This window comes from Mauremys mutica, chromosome 2 (assembly GCF_020497125.1).
Source record: "Mauremys mutica isolate MM-2020 ecotype Southern chromosome 2, ASM2049712v1, whole genome shotgun sequence".
NCBI classification, from domain to species: Eukaryota; Metazoa; Chordata; order Testudines; family Geoemydidae; genus Mauremys; species Mauremys mutica.
Genome location: NC_059073.1, coordinates 136,988,722 through 137,009,468, shown reverse-complemented (window position 1 = coordinate 137,009,468; position 20,747 = coordinate 136,988,722). Strand labels below are relative to the sequence as shown.

At 50.1% G+C, this 20,747-nt stretch overlaps 2 protein-coding genes across 10 annotated transcripts in view; one reads left to right on the top strand and one right to left on the bottom strand.

The window, feature by feature from the left end:
* The window catches only part of LOC123365196 (phytanoyl-CoA 2-hydroxylase interacting protein), a 50,475-nt gene that overhangs the window by 8,634 nt on the left and 21,094 nt on the right, over window positions 1–20,747 (top strand). The gene's annotated exons all lie outside the window — the stretch shown is intronic.
* POLR3D (RNA polymerase III subunit D) lies at window positions 5,200–19,716 on the bottom strand. 4 transcript variants are annotated; one of them, XM_045007880.1, is made up of 9 exons: window positions 19,555–19,716; window positions 15,118–15,295; window positions 13,658–13,701; window positions 13,220–13,371; window positions 11,978–12,102; window positions 11,049–11,220; window positions 9,900–10,171; window positions 8,909–9,061; window positions 5,200–7,289 (listed from the first exon to the last, which is right to left on the bottom strand). In XM_045007880.1, the coding sequence occupies exons 1-9, from the start codon at window positions 19,590–19,592 to the stop codon at window positions 7,167–7,169; spliced, it is 1,257 nt and encodes a 418-aa protein (XP_044863815.1). In that variant the 5' UTR covers window positions 19,593–19,716; the 3' UTR covers window positions 5,200–7,166. The 4 variants fall into 4 exon arrangements, with proteins under 4 accessions (XP_044863815.1, XP_044863818.1, XP_044863816.1 ...); XM_045007883.1 differs by lacking the exon at window positions 19,555–19,716 and adding an exon at window positions 17,500–17,520; XM_045007881.1 differs by lacking the exon at window positions 19,555–19,716 and adding an exon at window positions 16,866–16,926.

Below are 20,747 nucleotides of genomic sequence, written 5' to 3'. Positions count from 1 at the left end.
TCAGTAGGGTGGAAGGATGCATCACAGAAATAGGCAGTAAAAAGCAGTTTGAAGTTTAGGGCCAGGCCAACCCAAAGGGTAGGCTCCGATGCCTGTGATTTTGCCTCAAGGCAGTGGAGGAGGGGCTGCAACCACTCACCCAGGTGGACCGATGTTTTCCCTGGGGAAGATGAAGATGGCTAATGGGGTAATGGTAACTGCCCTGATGTTGAAGGAGCCAGTGCTTGATTGACAGGCTGGTCAGTCCAGTTTGCCTGTGCCAGACAGCTGGAGAACGTCACTTGCAGAGACGGTCTGGTAGGCTCTGTTCCCAGCCTTCCTAGCAGACTGGAAGCAGGAAGGTGGCCTGGAGGAACGCAGCAGGCTACAAGCCCTTGGCTCAGTTCTGGCTGAGCAGTGGAGGATGGGTGGGAGAAATCACATCTAAGCTAACAGCAGCAAAAAAAAGGCAAAATGACTAAATGAAAGGAGGAAATTTATTTCTTCTTCTTGGATTGGGCCCAGTTATATGAGAAGGAAGTTACATTGCTTCAGAAGAGGGGATGCAGCAGGTGAGTGGTATATACCTCCTGGTGCATGAGGAACAGAGCACTAGTAGTTAGTAATGCATAATCTGCACCAGCTTAGTACCAATAGTGGATGTATTTTATGCACAAGACAGCTCAGACATGAAAAAGGAGAAAGAGGGTGCTCCAAGTGGTTAAAGGATAAACAGTGACCAAGGAGATATAGGTACTCGCTCCCTATCTGCCACACGGCTCCTCTCTGACCATGGGCAAGATGCTTTGCTGCACTCTGCCTCGGTTTCCCCATCAGTAGTGTTTGTGAGGTGCTTGGAGATCCTCGTGGAGCAGACACTAGAGCAAGGTGAAGTATTACGCTGGCAAGGAAGGTGCTGTCCTGGCTTGCACTAAGCTAGAGAAAATAATTTCCAGGGAAAGAAAATAAGAGCAGGAATGTAAGAAGAGCTGGCTGGCTAAGCACTCTTACTGCTGTGGGCTGCACAGCAGAGCAGGTGACAGCTGTCATACTGGAAGCTACATCAAGTTCCAGTTGGCCTATACAGATGACTGCAGTGTTGAGACCTCATTTACTCCTAGTGGGAGCCGGTGCATCCCTAGCCTGCACTGCCTCTATGGGTGTACTCCTCTGGCTGAGTGGTGGAGGATAGGACTTGTCCTCTATGCTCATTCAGTCCTTAGCTATCTTCTAGCAGCACTTCCATTGGAGATCCATTTCCATGGTTGGAGGTACTTGGCTAAAGCTCCTAGGACAGGGCACTGGTCCTTCAGCAATAGGCTGTTTCCACCCTCATCTCTGTGCTGCCAGGAAGAAAGCCAGGGCTAGGAGAGTGAGACACTCCCCTCTGTGGCTGTGGAAATATTTCACACCTCTAGAGCTGGCCACCAGCTTATGGCCAGCCTGGGGTCACAGCAGCATACAGGCTGCTTGTGCAAGGGGCCAGGGCCTTTTTGCAGTATGCGTCTTCAGCTGGGGTCAACATTTCCCCATTGCTAATAAATCATCCACCAGCAGGGTACAGGCTTGCAGAAGGCACGGAAGAAAGCCCCTTATCCCTCCCTTTCCCCTACTTGCAACTCAGCCCTCTGCTGGAAGAAGCTTCCTCAGCCTCCGGGGAGAGCGATAGGCTCAGGGTTGCCTCCTGCATCCTCCCTTCCCTGATTGCTCGAGAAAGTCACTCCAGCTACTAACACTAGAGGGTATATTCACCATTAGCTACAAGTCAGAGCCCGACTGAATGCTTCAGCTGCTGTCTGGAGACCAGTCCCTGCTGCCTTCTCAGTTAGTTTAGCTATTTCATGCCACCTTTGCAATGCTGATTGCTGCTAACACCCAGGGAAGCCAGCTGCAGACATGTAATAGATGAAAACAAGCTTGCTGTAGCTCAAAAGCTTGTGTCTCTCACCCACAGAAGTTGGTCCAATAAAATATATTACCTCATCCAGTTTGTCTGTGTAATACAGGGGTCCCCAGTGCGGTGCCCATGGGTGCCATAGCGCCCGCAGGGGCGTCTAAATGCGCCCCCGTCCTGGCTGGCAGTTGAGCATCCGCCGAAATGCTGCAGAATTTCGGCGGATGCTTGACTGCCGCCACAGTCCTCTGTCTGGCGCCTGCCAGATGAAAAGGTTAGGGACCACTGATGTAATAAATGAGCCATTTGCTCACAGCCCCCTTCTGCCTCTATTTTCGTTTGTAAATTCCTGCGTGTTGCTCCTTCTCTTCTTGCAAAAAAGAGGCCCATGCCCTCTCCTTCCCCTAGCTGCTGCACTGCTCCAAAATCCAGCTTCCCCAGCCAAAGGAGCATTGGATGTGAGGCAATAGAGTTGCCACCCCAGACCAGCATCTTTGGACAGATGAAACCGACACAGGTAGGACAGAACAGCAGCAAACTGATGAGGGTGGGATCCAAGAAGCCCTGCATGCTAGCTGCAGTAGGACATTTTTCCACGGGGTGGAAGGGTTGGTGATCTCTGGGGCAGTGCTTCCTTACAGAGTAAGTCCAGAATGTACAAGCTGCTATAGAAGCACTGGCTCTGGAGAAGTTTCCCACGCAGAAGTTAGAGCGGGTAATAGCACGAGCGCACTGGTGGATTAGGACCTGACAACTACACCAGTACATGTTCTCATGTAGGGTGGAGGGGAAAATGAACATTAAGGAGAGTCCTGAATACACAGCAAAGGATGAATCAACTTGCCAGACAGATATCAGTAAGGATGCACTGTGACATCACAGGGAGAAATGATCTCATTGTCGTCATAGCACTGGCTTGTTTCCAGGGTTGAGATCAGAAGCCATGGAGGGCAGCTAAGCCTTCACACCCAGGATCCAGCTGCTTGGGGTGTCGGTGGAGGTCACTCAGTGCAGCTGAGAAAAAACACTGCAGGATCTTAGCATCTGGAAATCTGGCTTTGAAGCCTCATTTGGTGAGCACCAGGGATTTACACTGTGCTTGGGAGGAAGCGCACAATGTCACAGTAGTGAGAGCCTCCCCTGCTGCTTGGCCTGAAATAAGTCATTTGTTCATGGAAAGAGACTGTATGGACTGAATGTACGCCTTACCCTTCTGAGACCAAGCTGGAGGTTAGAACAAGGGACCTCCTTACCATCAGAGACATTAAGAGGAACCTTCATCTCCACCTTTCCGTGTCAGCAAGGTGGGCATAGCTGCACACATTGCTCCACAGATCACAGTATGTCAGGCTGGCAGGATGTTATCAGCAGCTTGATGAGAGATGGGCTGTGCTGTGATGCAGCAGTGATCTCCATGGCTCACCAGCAGCTCCTGGCTGCCCACCCAGGTGGGGTTCTGGCAAACATGACTCAGCTGGAGATCCAAGCACTCTTGGACAGGAATAGAGACACCCTTCTCACCAAGGGAGCCACACTGGGTGGGGTCAAGTGTCTGGTGATCCGGGACAATCTCTACACAGACACCCACAATTATACCATGGACCTCCGGACCAAACAGCAAGAGAACAGTGACACCTGCACCAATGCCATTACCGTCGCCCTGGCCAACCCAGTGTGCCTCATCCTGGTGGGCCAGAACGGGATCCAGGGAGGAACGCTGAACCTGAAGGCTTTCAAGATGGTGCGTTACATTAAGAACTCAATGCACCAATAAAGACAAATCCTGAGTGACCTCCTTCCCCTGGCCATGAGTTCCTCTTTACTCCTCTATCTGTAGGACATCCACCTCAGGTACGGAGCAGCCCTTAGAGCACCCTGTTGATTAACTGCATTCCTTCTGGGCTCCAAGGCTAGACGTGGTAGCATCCTATGGTAGTTAAGTCCCAATAGAATGATTTGATCTACAGGGCAGCTCTACAGGTGCATTTTGCCAAACCGACCTACTATGCAAGGGGAGGGAGCACATACAGCACACTAAGGATCTTCTGAGAGCCTGAACAACCCTCCAACAACAACAGGAATTGCTTGCAGCTTCGGCTGTCAGAAAGGCACACTCCTCCAGTATCCTCATTGTAGGGGATAATTCAATAGCTAGTGGGCCTAGGCCCTAGATTCTGATGTTTTGCCATGTAAGAGATACGAGTTGCAACAGTACGACTGTCAGCACAGACAATACTTAAATTCTGAGAATTAAAAGCCTTTCTATAGAGATCCCAACCACTAGGCTTTCCTAATAATAAAGACATTCCTGGCCATTGTAGTTGTGGAGAGCAGTATTTCTCAACTACCAGTCCTGGACCGGTGCCAGTCCCTGAGAACTCCCTGACACAGTTTAGGAAGGCAGCAAGCCAGTCCCGGGTATCAAAAAGAATGAGAAACACTGCTGTAGTGCATCAATGCCATGAATGTGCTGGGGGCTTGCATCTGAAGACAGGCAAACTGTTAGAAGTTGGACTTACAAAGATGGGCACTTTCCACCTTATTTTACCCTCCTTTGAGTCAAGGGAACATTAAACCATAGAGTCCAACTCAGAGGTTGACCATTACACCGTCAATCATCCCAGCAGAAACATGTCCAATGGCCTTAGCAATACCTCTAATACCCTCACCTCTCATAGCATGCAGACCTAGTTTTCAGGCCAATAAAGCTGATTATCTGGATGAGTAAGACTTTGCTACTGCCTTCTGAATTGCAGAGAGCAGGATGTTTTATGTTCCCATCAGATAAAGCTTTGAGATATCACAAGTTTCTATTAAAACTGTGGTAGCACCAGGAGCGGCTGTTTGTTTTAACCAGATAGTGAATATTTACTGAATGACTCTCCTTGCCTCCTACAGTAGTAGTGGTATATAGTGCATGTTAAACAAGAGTTAGGGACTGAGCAGACTAGGATACCAAGCCCATCTCAAGCAATAAGTTTGGTGGAGGAGAAAAGATGAACCCCACAAAAAACGCCCAGATTCTATTGACCTGGCTTGTGACAGTACATCCAACCTGTCAGATAGAGGGCTGGGTAAAAAGTGCATATAAGATACTACTGAGGAAAGATAACTGCAACATTGCAGGGAGCTAGAGGGAAGACGGATGGGAAAAGGTGGCCTCTAGGATGACAAGATTTGGAAAAACTGCAGCAAGGAAGAGCAGATTCCCAAATGCTGGGTGGAAGGGATAGTGAGTTTCAGGGAGAGAGGAGAGCACACAAGATACTAAGTACAGAGAGAACGCACGATAGCCTCCTAGGAATAAGCTGTAGCCCACACACCTATACCACGTGTGCACACGGAAGCAGTTTTATTCCACTTTGATTTCCACACGCAACCCATGCAATGCTCCCGGTATAATCTAGCAGCCTTGACACCACACTGCAGCAAGTGCAGCTCTTTCCATTGGCTCCACCACACAGAGACCACACAGACAAGCTGCTGGGTCTTCCAAGAGCAACTACCCCAGTGGGAAACCACTTCATTGGCACAAGCAGTTGTGGGAGGTAGACAGCTATCTTTAGCCGCTCACATAAACCTGGGGAGGAGTTAGGGGTGTCTGAAGACTCAGCAGAAGAGGTGGAATTAGCTGGTTTCTGTGGAGTACTCCAGAACCTAAGCGGTCATTAAACAGGTGGTGTTGGCCATCCTGTTTCTCTACAGCCTCAATAATACAATGAATGCACTGGGAACTTGTTACATCAACAGCCAGGTGGGGGAGCTTGAAGGGTGCTGAATGCATTTTGGACCAAGGCTACATTTTAATATATTAAACTCCCAAAAGCAAGACTGGCAGCTGATAAAGTTATTGGCACCTTATTCCATGGCTTTCAAGCGGTGCAGGCTGGAAAATTTAAACAACACACACTTCGCACTTGGACAGCACTTTAGGAGTTCAAAGTGCTATCTGGACATTGGCAAAGAGGTCTCGCAGCTTCACAGATGAGGGAAATTCACCCACAAAGCCATATCACACATTTATTGGGCACAGGGCCTAGCCTTTTAAAGGAATACTTACGCAAGGATGAGAGGCAGTGTCTCTCTCTGGGCAGTCACCGGGTGATGTGAAAGCAAGCCCTTGAATGACTGCATACCCCTTCTAAAGAGCAGTACGGCCTTAGGGTATCTACACTGCAAATAAAAACCTGTGGCTGGCCTGTGCCTGCTGACTCAGGCTGCAGGGCTATTTAAGTGCAGTGTAGACTTGTGGGCCTGAGCTAGAGCCTGGGCTCTGGGACCCTGAGAATGGGAGGGTCCCAGGGCCCAGGCTCAGCCCAAGCCCGCAAGGCTACACTGCACTTAAACAACCCTTTAGACAGAGCCTGAGTCAGCTGGCATGGGCCAGCCAAGGGTGTCTAACTGCAGTGTGAACATCCTATAGACACATACAGGCTGCTACAGCTAAGGAGGCAGAATTTCAGCCTGGGTATTGACAGGCAGATCAGAGACCCCATAGGAACAGCTCACTTTATATCTCTGGCCAAAGGGAAACCACTGGCAAAAGTTTAACAGTCTCCAGGATGGGGCCCTGGGCTTGGCTTCTGGGCTTTTCCCAGCAGGGCTTGGGAGGGTGAAAGAGGCAGCTCATTCAACCACAGGGAGCAGAAGGAAGCAGCTTGAGTTGCTTTGTCATGCCTCCTGGACCAGTCCTCCTTCAGCCCAATGGTGGCGGCTGGATGCAGGGACTCTGCCAGTGCAAGGCAGGTGAACATGGTAAGATGCTGCAGGTTCATATACAGTCAGGAGTGGGGAAGGAAATCTCCCTCACTGGTACCAAAAGCACACCCCACCTGTGCTTGAACCCCGAACCCCAGTTGTCTCAAGTCCAGAGCTAGGTCCACAGGCAGAGGCTAGAGTCACTGTAGCTTTTCTATATACACAGGGTGGGAACATACACATACTTGTGCCGATGGGGACAGGAGTGCATTTGTCCCCTGTAATTCTTGTTTATAGCTACAGCTGGAGGGGAGGAGCCCTCCCAACTCCCCTCGCTCTGGGCACAGTCAGCAAAGAACATGGATGGGAGGCTTCTAAGAGCAAGATGCCCCTGGGCAGCGTAGTGGCACAGAGGGCATTGCACGGCCCCAGTGGGAAACTCTCCTCTGACATGCACCTGCTTCCCGTAGCCAGAACAGAACCTGAACTGGGATGGACATCCCAGGAAGACAAGAGGAGCAGCCCACCTCTGGGCTGAACCTCCACCAAGGAGAGGAGAATCCCACAGAGAACTCCGCCCCTTCTTTCCTTTCTCTTATCGATGCCTGTGCTCCAGCAGGGACTCAAAGTCTGGGGAACACACCAGCTTGTGCTTCACGTGTCCCAGGATGATCATCTCTCCAGTCCTGCTGTCTCCAATGCCCACAGATACCAGCTCCTTTCAACAACATAGGAAAAACCATTAAAAACAGCCAGATCCACTCTCTGTTTAGAGATTACCTGCCCATGAGTATAAAGAGAAAGTTTCCCCAAGCCAGGGAGATGCAATCTTCCTCAGGGCCGGCTTTAGGCCAATTCCCCTGATTCCCCCGAGTCGGGCCCCGCACCCTAAAGAAGAGCGCCTAATTTAGGCGCCTTTTTAATTTTTACTCACCCGGCGGCGCTCTGGGTCTTTGGCCGCGGGTCCTTCAGTGCCGCGGAAGACCTGGAGCGCTGACCCGGAGCGCCGCCGGGTGAGTCATCCCTGCTGGGGCCCCATCGAAACTATTTGAATTGGGCTCCGCACTTCCTAAAGCTGGCCCTGATCTTCATGATCACTCAAGAGTGCTATGCTGTAGCTTAACTCCCTGGCCCTGATTCATTCCATGAGTGAGTTATGCTCCTGTCAAGCATTGATTTCTAATGCTCTGTTGTATGCATCTGAACTCTGGAGGGGAAGCAATTACTTCCCAGTAGGGAGAGCCGACCCCAGAAACTCATCTTCCAGCTGCCTGGGCACCAGGATCCCCCGTGTGCTGGTTACAGACACAGCCAGTAGATGACTAGGGTAGGCCAAATCATTGCTAAAATATAGGCTCCCCGAGTCCTCCCAAAGCAAGAGCTGGGGTTCTCTCTCTCTCATCCACGGTCTCCAAAATAATCTCCCCACTTCCAGTGTTGAGGTGTGGATGCTATAAGCCAGGGGTAGGCAACCTGCAGCACGCGAGCTGATTTTCAGTGGCACTCTCACTGCCCTGGTCCTGGCCACCAGTCTGGGGCCTTTGCATTTTAATTTAATTTTAAATGAAGCTTCTTATACATTTTTAAAAACCTTATTTACTTTACATACAACAATAGTTTAGTTATAGATTATAGACTTATAGAAAGAGACCTTCTAAAAGTGTTAAAATGTATTATTGGCATGCGAAACCTTAAATTAGAATGAATAAATGAAGACTCGGCACACCACTTCTGAAAGGTTGCCGGCCCCTGCTATAAGCCTTCATATTTTGGGGCCTCTTCCTGACCCTAAATAAGATAGCAGCAGCTCTTCTCAGTCCTCAAAGGGCACATCAAGTGGATGGCTCAGGGAAGTGAGATTTAGATACAGAACCTTGCACCTCTGAGGTGCTGGTTCAAGTCAGGCCCAGTTGGAGAGTAGATAAAGTCACTGCTACCTGACAGCTGCTGGATGGGCCTCTCATGAAATGAGGTTTTGGAGCCTCAGCCCAATTCCTAGCAGCTCGGGGTCCATAAGATGGTGTTTATATACCACGGAGATGTACTGTGTTTTGAGACTCATTATGTCTAACAACTGGCTCTCACTAGCCATCTCAATTGAGAGGCCAAGGACTGAACAGACCCTGGATAGAGAATGCTCCTCTCAAGCATAGAGGGGGGTCCCTCAAGGGCAAGTCAGGACTGAAACACACAGGCAATGGGGCAGCAAGCAAGTGTTTGGGGATGGAGGAAGCATTCCCCAGGCTCCCAGCCTATCATCTATCACCAGCACTAAATTCACCATAGATGCAAGGACGAGCCATTTCCCATGCATGCTGGCCGCTGAGCGAGCTGTACCTGCAAAAAGGAGCAGGGGGTCCCCATGGTCACGTCCAGAGTCACTTTGCCCAGAACCAGCTGCACCTTTCCTGATTTGCGGATCAGCAGCTTCCCCACCTGCCCTTCTGGCAGGTCCCCCAGGGTGCAGATGTTCTCAGCCTGCTTGGCCTCCTGTGGAGAGAAACATTCAGGGTTAGAGTGGTGCAGCTCCTTTACCCTGGTCACCCCAGTGCTCTTCTCCAGTCAAGAGTTGGGATGCTCATGCCTTTCCTTGAAGGAGTCTCTCCAAAGAGGAGTAAGAGAATCTGTAAGATATGTCTGCACCTCCATGCAATGAGGCTCAGGTGTGCTGTATCATTGGAGAGACGTTAATTGCCTCTTTCAAAATTTAATGCAAGTTCCATCAGTGCCGAAACAATGCAGTCTCCTTCAAAACCACAGCCTTCCTTACGTGCCGAGGTTGCAAGCATATCTGTCACCTGGCTCAAGCTGGTAGGATGTCAAAGGCCAACGGGTTTGGGAAACTTGCATAGTGGAAATGGGAATTGCCATGAGCCAAGACGCAGACTGAGCTGCTTACAGAAACTGCACCAATGAAATCCTAGGTGCTTTCCGGGAGTGTGTGAAGAACCCAGTGAAGGGATTGGGGAGCATTGTTAAAGTTGCCTGTGTGGCCCTTCCCACCCCAGGTCTCTCACCACTGGATACAGCAAAATTCCCAGAAATGCCAACACAGACTGACTGTCCCTTGTTGCATTGCTCCTTCTGCCATGCACATGCACACCAGTGCCCCAGGGGGGACCTCTGTCTGACAGGGCTCAGCTCTTAGCTAAGTTTTACCTACAACTTCTGCTGATGGGCATCCCGAGCCCACATGCTTCCCTAGCGCTTAGCTACAATATATGCATACAGCTCCCAACTAAACAGGGGTGATGCACTGCAAGCCAGCCCCCTGCTACTCATTCCCACACCAGGGAGAGTTCAGTGAGGGTCCCGCTTGACCGTGTACCTGGTTCTTCTCCTGCTTCACCATCACCATCTGTCCCTCCTCATTCTGCACCTCTGTTTTGATGGGTTTGGTGTCCTGCGTGGGCGGCTGTCCAGGGAGTGTATCCGGCAGCTGCAGGAAGACCAGCTCCTCCTCCTTGGTCAGGCTCAGACTCTGCAGCAACTCTGCCACGGAGATGTCTTGTGGGTAGCTGGGAGGTGCCTTTGTCTGAGATGGCTTGGCAACTGCCGGTGGCTCCTCTGAGTCCTCCTCATCGCGGGGCTCCTCTTTCACTAAGAGCAGAGACAAAATCGCAGAGCTCACTGGGGTGGAGACAAGGTCACAGGCTACCTGTACTCCACCACGAGCGCCCTGTTAGACAACAGCCTCCTTCCCATGCTCTGGGAGCGTCCGCTTCACACACCCTGTGGGTGGGAGGGAAAGAGGCTCTAGCCACCTGCAGTGAATCTTGCAGCAGAATAACCAGGGGCACAGGAAGAACGCTGACCTCTGGTGCATTTATTTCACCTGTCAGGCCCAATCCTGTAAGGTGTTAAGTCCCATTGGGAGTCAGTGGGAATTGAGGCTCTCAGCACCATGCAGGACCTGACCCTTAGTGATGAGGATGACGGGAAACATCACACGTAGTTAACGTCTGGGCTACAAACTGAGCCTCTTGAATAAACCCTTGGTTCTGGGTGGTTTCTCATCCCCTTCTCAAGAGCTGGAGAGAAGAACCATCCTCAGTCAGAGCAAACAGACTTGTACAGCACTGTACCTCTTGTGCTGCTGTGAATGGTCCAACATACTAAGAGGTCACATCCCCATGTAGTTTCTCTCCACCCCCTGCAACCTCTGTACCTTGCTCCTCTTCTGATCAGCGAACCCCTGATATTCACTGGGGCAGGGAGGCTGGAAGTAGAAGGGCCAGACCAAATGTATGAGACCTGCTAGGGAGGTCTCCCAGGGATACCTTTCAGTCAACAGCCAGTATGCTTAGCTGAATGCTTGGATTTTGTGAGTACAGTGGCACAAATCAGCTCCATGTTCCGCTACCCCAAGCATTCAAGCTACGAGGCTGTAGCTAGGGCTGGTGAGTTTAGCCCACAGGGTGTATCCCCATAGGGATCCCAGCACAGAGTCTAACCATGATAGGCTTGGATCTGGTACCTTTCACTGAAGGCAAATCCACTTCCATCATCTCTTCCTTGGTGCTGGTGGCCAAAGGCTTCACATCTTCCTGGTCTTCGCCCTCCTCCTTGAACAGCCAGCCTGAGTGGGCCAGGGGCAGCTGAACTGGCTTGTTCCGGATGTCATTCCTCAAGCGTGGGTCATCAAGGAACTGAAGGAGGAAAGAGGGAGAGGGAAAAGAGTCAGAAGGTAGAATATCCCTCAGTGCGATAGAGGGGAGAGCTGCCAGCCAGGACTTATCAGGGACACTGGACACAGAGAAGACAAATACTCTGACAAATACTTCATAACCCCTATGCAGATAGGCACCACCGCCCCCCATTTTACAGAAGGGGAAACTGAGGTACAGAGGGGAAGCGAGTTGTGACTGACATAGCAAGTTGACAGCAGAGCTAAGGACCCAACCCGGGAATCCTGCCTTCCAGTCCTGCACACCAACCACACCCGGATACTGTAATCCTATGACCCCGCGCCACCTGTAAGAGCGCTTGGTCTGATCTGTGTACAAGCCAATCCCACAGAAGTCAATGGGAGCTGTCCGTGACTGCTGCAGGATCAGGCAACGTGAGTATTCTCTCCTCTCCATGAGGCAGTGAAGTCAGGAGAGTAACCTGTGGTGAGCCTGAAACTTCCACTGCTGGGTGCAGAAACTGACTCTTGGGGAGCAGCAGGGATGTCCCGACCTGGGGAAACAACCACTAGGCCCTAGGTGTCTTGCTGGCAGGGGTAGAATTGGGGACTCTCAGACTAACAAACATCAGGGAACTAGAAGCCCTAAACTCCCTCCTCAACTTCCCCGACCCCCTCCAATGGAACAATCCTGGAGTAGGCACTTCTGTTCCAGAAGGTTGGAGAATTATAGCCCTGCGTCCCAGATGGTACCGCCCCCTCTTCCCAGCCTTGCTTACATCATCCTTTTCCAGCATACGCAGGATCTGCTTGGTCTCCTCGTCCGTCTCCCTCTTCTCTTTCTTTATGTTGATGATGTGGGAAGGTCCAAAGTCTGACATGTCCACAGTCTTATCCCAGGTGCCTGTGTGAAAGAGAAGGAGAACACAGGAGTGAAGGTTTGGAACAGGGATAATCCCTTTGCCAAGCACTGTACTTCAATCCCTCTTTTCTTGGTGTGAATTAAGTGGTTCTAGATTCAGAGCCCTGCAGCCCGGGATCCCCTTGTTCCACTCTAGAACAGAACAGCACAAGCAGTGCAAGCTTCTCCCAACACTAGCCTGCCAACATGCCTCCACTCTGGCCTAGAGGAACTGCACCTCTGGGGAGAGAGGGTAGTTCAGGGCTAGTCTTCACTGCAAGTTATCTCAAGTTACTACATAAGTTAGCTGAGATCGAGTGAGCACAGTCACAGTGCAAAAACAATATCAAGTTACACGGAGTGAACGGATCAGCAGCTGATGAGTTGTTATAACTTAGGCTGCTGCATTCCCACTGCATTAGTAGCTTGAGCATTAGCAGACTTGAGCATCAACCCACAACAACAACTCCGCAACAGCTCAGTGAGCTTGACTTTAAAGCACCACTTAACTCGAGCTAGGTGTGTGCACGCAAACGGGAGCTGGGTTGGGGCAACACTTGAGTTACAGCTTGAACTCACGTTGCTGTGAAGACAAGGCCTCATTCTCCAGCCAGGAAAGAGACTCTCCAGTCTTGACTTCCCCAAGTGCATGTTACACAAGCCACCAGGACATTTGCCCACTAGGAAGAGCACTGAGACCCACCACACAATGAATTGAACAGTGGTGACTTTAATGGGCTGAACTGAAACTGGTAACCTTGTGGTGAAGAGCTTTCTTACCCCAACATGGATCACTGAACCCTTCCAAACCCCAGGTCATTTTATTTCAAACCTTTGCATAAAGGCAGTACCAACGTTAACAAAAACAATCAACCCATGGACAGCACCTTTCATTTCAAAGTGCTTTAACAATTCTGGCACAAAGATACATGCAAGCCGGACACAGGGATCACTAAAGTTGCCACCAAAATGCAGCATCTCTTCCTATCACTGGCCTTCGTTGTAAGTCATCTCCAAGGAGAAAAAGCAAAGCAGAAGGGAGACCCTGGGAAAAGTGGCTTCTGTGACACCCTCCTGCCCCCACAGCTGTAAGTGCTGTCCACATTCCTGCTAACAGTACCCTTCTTCTTCATCATTTCTGCTGGGCCTTGCTCAAAGATGGAGTGGGACTGAATGACCTCCGGCCTCCCTCTGCCTCGCCCATGGCCATCTCGTTGCCGATCCCGATCTCTATCTTTCTTCTCTTTCTTGATGGAGATATCCTCTTTTGGCCTGGAGAAAAAGGTTTGATGGGGTATTGCTTATTGCAAGCTTAAAACGCTCCTGCTAAATCCTAACACACTTGAAATAATCCACCCTCACATCTTATAGTGTAGTTACATACACTCAGAAGATGCGAGGATATTTTACAAACTGTCTATAGCAATCACTGCAAAGCAGCCACCTTTGGGGTGGAACGTGGAGGCTGTTTAATAGTGCATAGCAACCAGTACACATTAATTTTGGTTTTAGATAATCACATCCCACTCCACTGAGACAATATAAGGTGGCCACTTACTCTTCTTTGATCTTCCTGCTAATTATGTTGGGGGTGAAAGTTTTCTACAAAAAACAAAAACAAAAAAATGATTACGTCACTTGTTCAGAATGTGACAAATATAAGCCACAGAAAACAAATGGGAAGCTATTTGATGACCCCATCATTTGCTGCTGAGCTCTGTAACACAGTGCTAGATCCTGAGAGCCCTCAGCTCCCACTGATTTCAGTAGGAGCTGAAGGGAGCCAGGCCCTGGCCCTGACCCTTGATGTAAATCTTGCTGTCTGGAGGTACTTTACATCAGTCTCTTGTTTTATCATGGTCCAATAGTTTCTCCCCACTGGAGGTGCTGTTTATGAGCCATCTTATGCACAAGCACCCGAATGTCTGTCTAGGCTCTGACTATTTCCGTGTTTATGGATGAAAGATGCTTAAAAAACAGGAGTGAGGAAGCCTGGCACAGAACCAGTCTGGCTGCATTACAGACTCAGACAGTGCATTTGTGTCCCGTACAACTCCCTGCCCAGTTACCTCTACAGAAGGTGCCAGCCCCAGTTACACAAATTGCTCACATGGCATCAGGAATGGGTTAGAGGGCAGCCTTTGAAAGAAGAGGCTACAGAGAACATGGAAACATGCAGAGATTGGCAAGGTCCTGCTCAGGCTGCCAGTTCAAAACAGAATAATGCTGTTTATCTAAGGCTTATTTTCCAACTGCTCTCCAGACATTCATTGATTAACCATCACATCCTGCTCTATAAGGCAAGTAGATACGTATTCCCCCACTTTCCAGATGAGGAAAGGAAATAGAAAGAGTGACTTGATCAAAGCCTCAGAAGGAGTTAGTGTCAGAGAAGGGAACAGAACAAGGAGTTCTGATTGCAGAGGCACCTGATCCAACAACTATACTACATAGGAACTGCCATATCTGACCACACCAGTGGTCTATCTAGTGTGGTATCCTGTCTCCTCCTTATCAGATATTGCACAGGAAGGTGTAAGCCACCCCAAAATGGACAACTTTCTTCTTAACCCAAGCAGTTAGTGTTTAGCTTATGCCCCTTCCTCCATCCGAGACAGGCAGAAAGATACAAAAAACAAGTTGACACTGGAATTATTGTAATAAAAATCAGGTCTCTAAGCTTTTTAATGTCAGGAGGAGGCACCTTTTGTTAGACTCCAAAAAGGAGCCAAGAACAATTAGCAGCATTCCTCAAAGAAGTGTCACTGTAAGAGCACTAAGCACATCTGCTGAGTGTACAGACTCTTTGTGGCAGTGACTATGTGTTCTTGATCACTGTACAGCATCAGGTCATGGATACTACAGGCGAGATCCGGCACATGGTAAAGTCAGTGGTACTGACCCTGGTGGGTGCAGGATCAGGTTCTATAAAATGAGATCAAATTTATTTTATGGGCCACTTATTTGGTTAAAGAAAGTCAGGAGGGCAGTCTTCTCTGTGCAATTGGGGACACTTGCCTTTTTTACTCCTCCAAGGGTAAGGTCTCGGGAACGGATGGAGGGGAGGCGCCCAGGGGTAATGGGGGTGGCAGGTCTCCTCCCTATCAGCCCCCGTGCCCCAGTGAGTCCAGGCCGGAGGCTGCCTGGGTTTCCAGCGTCGTTGCCTGAACTCCCCTCCGACATCCTTTCCAGTTGCCTGGGGAAGAGAAACATCACAGGGAACAACACAGCTGAAATTTCCAGCAACCCAAAGAGCTGACACCTGGAAACCCATTTCCCAAGCCAGAAGGAATGGAGGTGGTGCTATAGCCATGCCGACTCCTTTGCTGTCCAGACACAGCTCAGTCAGGAGGAGAAAGAGGAATTTGTTGCGATTGGGAGAAAAGGGAATAAGGATAATTGCTAGGACAAGAAATTAACAAATCACAAGGGACAAAAGAGACCTGAGATACCAGAGGCATGATTAACTGAAGGGACCTTTGGAGGGTGCGGGGGGGGGGGGGGGGGGGGGTGGGGGCCGGGCACAGCCTGCATGTAAGGAAGGTGTACTGAGCACAGGAGGACAGCAGAGTTGGGAGATCTTTTCTGTAGCTCATCTGCCTTTTGCTAGACTGGGGATGAGTTCCTCAAAAGGGGATCAGAAAGAAGGCCCACATACCCAGCCCTCACTATTTCAGGGCTCACACCCACACCCACCTGGAACCTTTGCTGTACACGGTCAGATCCCCCTCATTACACGGGGGCTTTGACCCCCTTCACTTCTCCCCACAGGCAGGGGCTCAGTTACCTGCCAGCATCCACGTTATGAGGGAACTCTCCCTTGCCACAGGGGGAGGGCTCCCCCTGTCTTTAGGCCCCTCACTATAGGGGCTCAACATCCCACAGCAAGGGTCCCAGACACCTCCCTTTCAAGGCTCCCCCATCTCCAGGCACCCCCATAGGGGGCTCAGACCCCACCACCTGTCTCCAGGCATGCAACCCCCCCCCCCACTAAGCTTCAACCCCATATTGCCATTTCCAGGCGTGCACCCCCCTTAGGGCCATCGTCAGGCTCACACACCCCATAGGAGCCTCTGAACCTACTCCCATCTCCAGGCACACCCCCCATAGCGAGCTCAATCACCCTCATTCCTCCCCCGTCCAGACTTGCACCCCCCATAGGGGGCTCAGACCCCCCCCCAGACACACACACACCCCCATAGGGGGCTCAGACCCCCCCCCAGACACACACACCCCCCATAGGGGGCTCAGACCCCCCCCCAGACACACACACCCCCCATAGGGGGCTCAGACCCCCCCCCAGACACACACCCCCCCATAGGGGGCTCAGACCCCCCCCCAGACACGCACACCCCCCATAGGGGGCTCAGACCCCCCCCCAGACACGCACACCCCCCATAGGGGGCTCAGACCCCCCCCCAGACACACACACCCCCCATAGGGGGCTCAGACCCCCCCCAGACACGCACACCCCCCATAGGGGGCTCAGACCCCCCCCAGACACGCACACCCCCCATAGGGGGCTCAGACCCCCCCAGACACGCACACCCCCCAGCGGGGGCTCAGACCCCCCCAGACACGCACACCCCCCATAGGGGGCTCAGACCCCCCCAGACACGCACACCCCCCATAGGGGGCTCAGACCCCCCCCCAGACACGCACCCCCCCCATAGGGGGCTCAGACCCCCCCAGACACGCACACACCCCATAGGGGGCTCAGACACGCACACCCCCCCATAGGGGGCTCAGATCCCAACCCTTGTTACCTATCTCGACCTCGAACAGCAGCAGCAGCAAGCAGGAAGAAGAGTGACCCCACGATTGACCTTTCAACTCTAGCCCGCATGCGTACCCCCGCCATCTTTATGAGGGGCAGTGAACGTGGAAGGACGCCAGCCGCACCGCCATGTTTGTGAGGGGCTCGCACTCGTAATGGAGAAAAGAGCGTGCCGCCATCTTTGTGAGGGGCGACCGCTAACATAGGCGGAAGGAGGCGCCATCTTTGTGAGGGACGCCCACTAAACGGGGGAAATAATTGCTGCTAGTGGGCAGGCAGGGAAACTGAGGCAGGGCACTGACTTGCCATGGTGACAAAGGAAATAAGTGGACAAATCAAGCATAGAACCCAGGAGTCCAGACTCCCAATCACTTTCCTCCCACTACTGCGATTAGTACCTACCTACCCTAATGCCGCAATCACCCTGCCAAACCCTCTAGATCATACTGGCATCTAAATGCCCATGCTAAGAATTGTACCGTAGACTGTCACTAGCAAGATTCCCCAGGATGAGAAGAGGTAAATGCTGCTAGAAGCTTACTAGTGGCATCCATGGTTTAAATACCTGATGCCCCTTGTCTCATTCTTTGCAAATCAGTGTTGCCAACTCTTGCAATACTTACTGTTTTTCTTAAAAGCCCCAGCTCCTGGAGGATATGGATTGCATGAGATTTCACTGATTTTTTTTAATTTGAAAGAAAAAAGTATATTTCTAGCTCTCATTTTAGAGAAAAGCTTGAGAATATGTCCTGAATGCATTCCAAAGGCTCAGAAACCAAAACACAAAACATTATTTTTTTAAATCTCATAAATTTTAGGCCACTCTCATGACTTTCTCAGGGACTGGCTCTTGATTTTTGAATGCTTGGGGGTTGGAAATACTTGCAACTGCAATTTTGCACCCACAGAACTATACACTCAGACACAATTTTGCAGACACTCTTTACAGTGCTGTGATGTCTAATCACCTGGTTTTCAGGAGGCAGCCAAGCAGCTACATGTCAAAATATGGTACATCCAATTATTTGACCCCATAAAACTAGGCCTGCAATTATTTGCTGGAGAAAAATCCAAAGCTGCTTTTCAAAATCAAGCCCTGGCTCTATAAAAAGTAAAACAGTTCTTTGCTCCTGTCAGTGGCTGCTGCCTGCTAGGAAAAAGCCTCAAGTATCTCCTCGCTAGTGCTAAATGAAAATTGAAAAATGTATAGTGTTTCTGGGCTTTAATTTAACACCTCTGCAGGAGGGGAGGTATATAGGCAATGAAAGTGGGCTCTCCAAGCCTAAGGGAAAATCCCACAGCTGAAATTGTTGCTATCAAATTCATTTTTCACGCATCAAGATAAAGGTGTTTTTTAAAACCAGCCCCTCAGAAATTAAAGGTTCCTTCATTACATTTATTGTGCCATGAAACTGCAGTAATGGAGCATGTTAACACTTCAGGTGAAGAGCAGTAAGTTGAAGAGGATGCTGCTGCAGTCGGTCCTCGTCCACCTCCATATCCCTTTGTCCTGTTTCCTGCAGTATCCACACCATCTCTACGGCAATTGTGCTTGTACGGTCACCCCTGAATGTGCCTGTAAAACCCATTCATTGGAGGGAAGAGAGAACTCATTTTGCCAAAATTTGATCCTATTTGAAAATCATGGGTTCTAGATTTAGAACAGGACTCTGCTTATTAGCTCTGTCCAAACACAAATTTTGGGCTGTTACATTATTTCTTTTGTTAAATTTTGTTTTGTAAGAGGCTAGAAGCCACTCAAGAATGACTTTGAAACAAGAATATCTATTCTCTGCATAGCACAGGCTTTCTTTTCATTAGAAATAGATGCATGGGTCAAATTCTGATTTCACTTTTCTAGTGTAAATCTGGAGTAATAAATAGAAAGATCCCATGTTGACACTGGTGTAAAGGAGATCAGAATTTGGCTCATCATTGTCAATAAGAGTTCCCTTGAAAAATAAAGGTATACATGGGACTTGTTCAATGGAGCTATGCTGATTTACATCAGTTGAGAATCCCTAGTTAGATACACAGACATTTTGCAAAACTCACAAAAGTTTCACAAAGCCACACTTACAAAAAGTTTGTAAGTTGTCTAGAAGTTTGATAATCTCTCATGCACTTCTAGATCCATCCTTTCCTAATTAACCTTAGTTTTCATTATGCACTGTAGGTGGGGAACAGAACACAGAGAGGAAATTTCAGATTTGCTTGTCCAGAACAAGCTGATGTTAGTAATGCTCAATTACAAACCCTTTAGAAGGGCCACATCTGCTCCTCAAGTGAATTCTCCCCTGTGCTGCAGGCCAGTCCAAGGTCCATGAACCACTTTAGGCCCACTTAATAAGAATTAATGGGTGACTTTCACCCATCCAGAATAGAGAGATTTAGGGTCAGCTTGGTCCAGGCCTGTGCTGTTTCCTACCTCTGTGCCCCTACTCACACACGCACTCACACAGAGCCAAACCACAGAGGGTATATACGGCCATTACACATCACTAAATCGAAGTGAGTTGTAAGTTGGTGTGACTTACATACTGAGGGAGCACAGGGACTAGGTCATAGCTGATCTCAACTGCATTGGGATAACACAAGCAGAGAGGTGGTGCCCAAGGTATCTAGGTGCCAAATCAACAAACACTCATAAGCAGATGCACACTTATGCAAATACTCACACATGGAGATTCACACAAACGCTCGCTGAGATGACCATTCACATGTACCCCTTACACCTGCTCACTCCCTGTCCCCATTCTGCTTCCCTGGCAACGAGCCTAAGGCTGAGGGAAGCCCAAGGCTAAGGCAGGTAAACTATCCTTTGGCAGCGTTGCAAGTTCCACCAGGCTCTGTCTGTAACAGAGGGGACAGTGACAGAGAGACATCATTAAAGGCTCTGCCGGGCAGCTGTGGCAGCATCCCGGCTGTCCTTGGAGTGCTGACAGATAGATGGATGATGTAATTACCAGCATCTTGGTTACCTCTACTTAGTGTGCAACTGAGCGAGTCCCAGCTGCAGCCCAGGGGATGCTGTTCTGCAACACGATGGGGCAGCTGTGGGGTCGGGGAAGAGAATGGAGAGACTTCTATTCAACCTGAAATCCCTTCACTTGACCGTCCGTTTTTTTTCCATCCATGCCACTGGGAAAGTGAAACTGTTCCACCATGTGGGCTGGGAAAGTCCAGCATCCATGGCCCACCTCCGCTCCCTGCGATTCCTCTGCAAGTAAAACTTGCAGGTAAAACTGCCTGCACCGGGAGGATCCCTGACTCAGTAGACAGGATGGTTAGGAGACTTCTGGCTGAGCATAAACCTGGCTGCCTTTCTGGAAGAGACGGCTTAGTCAGACACAACGTATTGAGCTCCATACTGGCATCATGGTGAAACTGTGATCTACAGGAGGGCAGTTTAGATAATCTCATGGTCCCTTCAGGCCTTAAACTCTCTGAATCAAACACCCACTCCCCGAACTGGGAACAGAACCCAGGAATCCCAACAATTAGCCCACTCTACCCACAAGGATAGTGCTTCTCAAATGAGGGGTTGCAACCCCACAGCAGGGTGTGTAAATTAGCAATTCCCAGTTAACCAGTAAGCATCCAGGTGTGAATAGAATCAGGGCTTGCTGTCTAAATGCAAGCATGATGCCTAAAGCTGCTCAGATATATCACTGCTGCAACTTCTGTCAAACCAGTGGCTGAGTCTGGCCCATTATTCTGAAGTTTCTGATAAGGATTCAGTGTTGCTTAGTGACCACCCGTCTCTCCCCATTTTTGGTACCATGCGTGCAGTACGTCACACTTCTGCACCCAACCTGAGGCCGCATTCCCCTCCCTGCCCCAGATCCTGCCCCAGATCCTGTGATTCCCC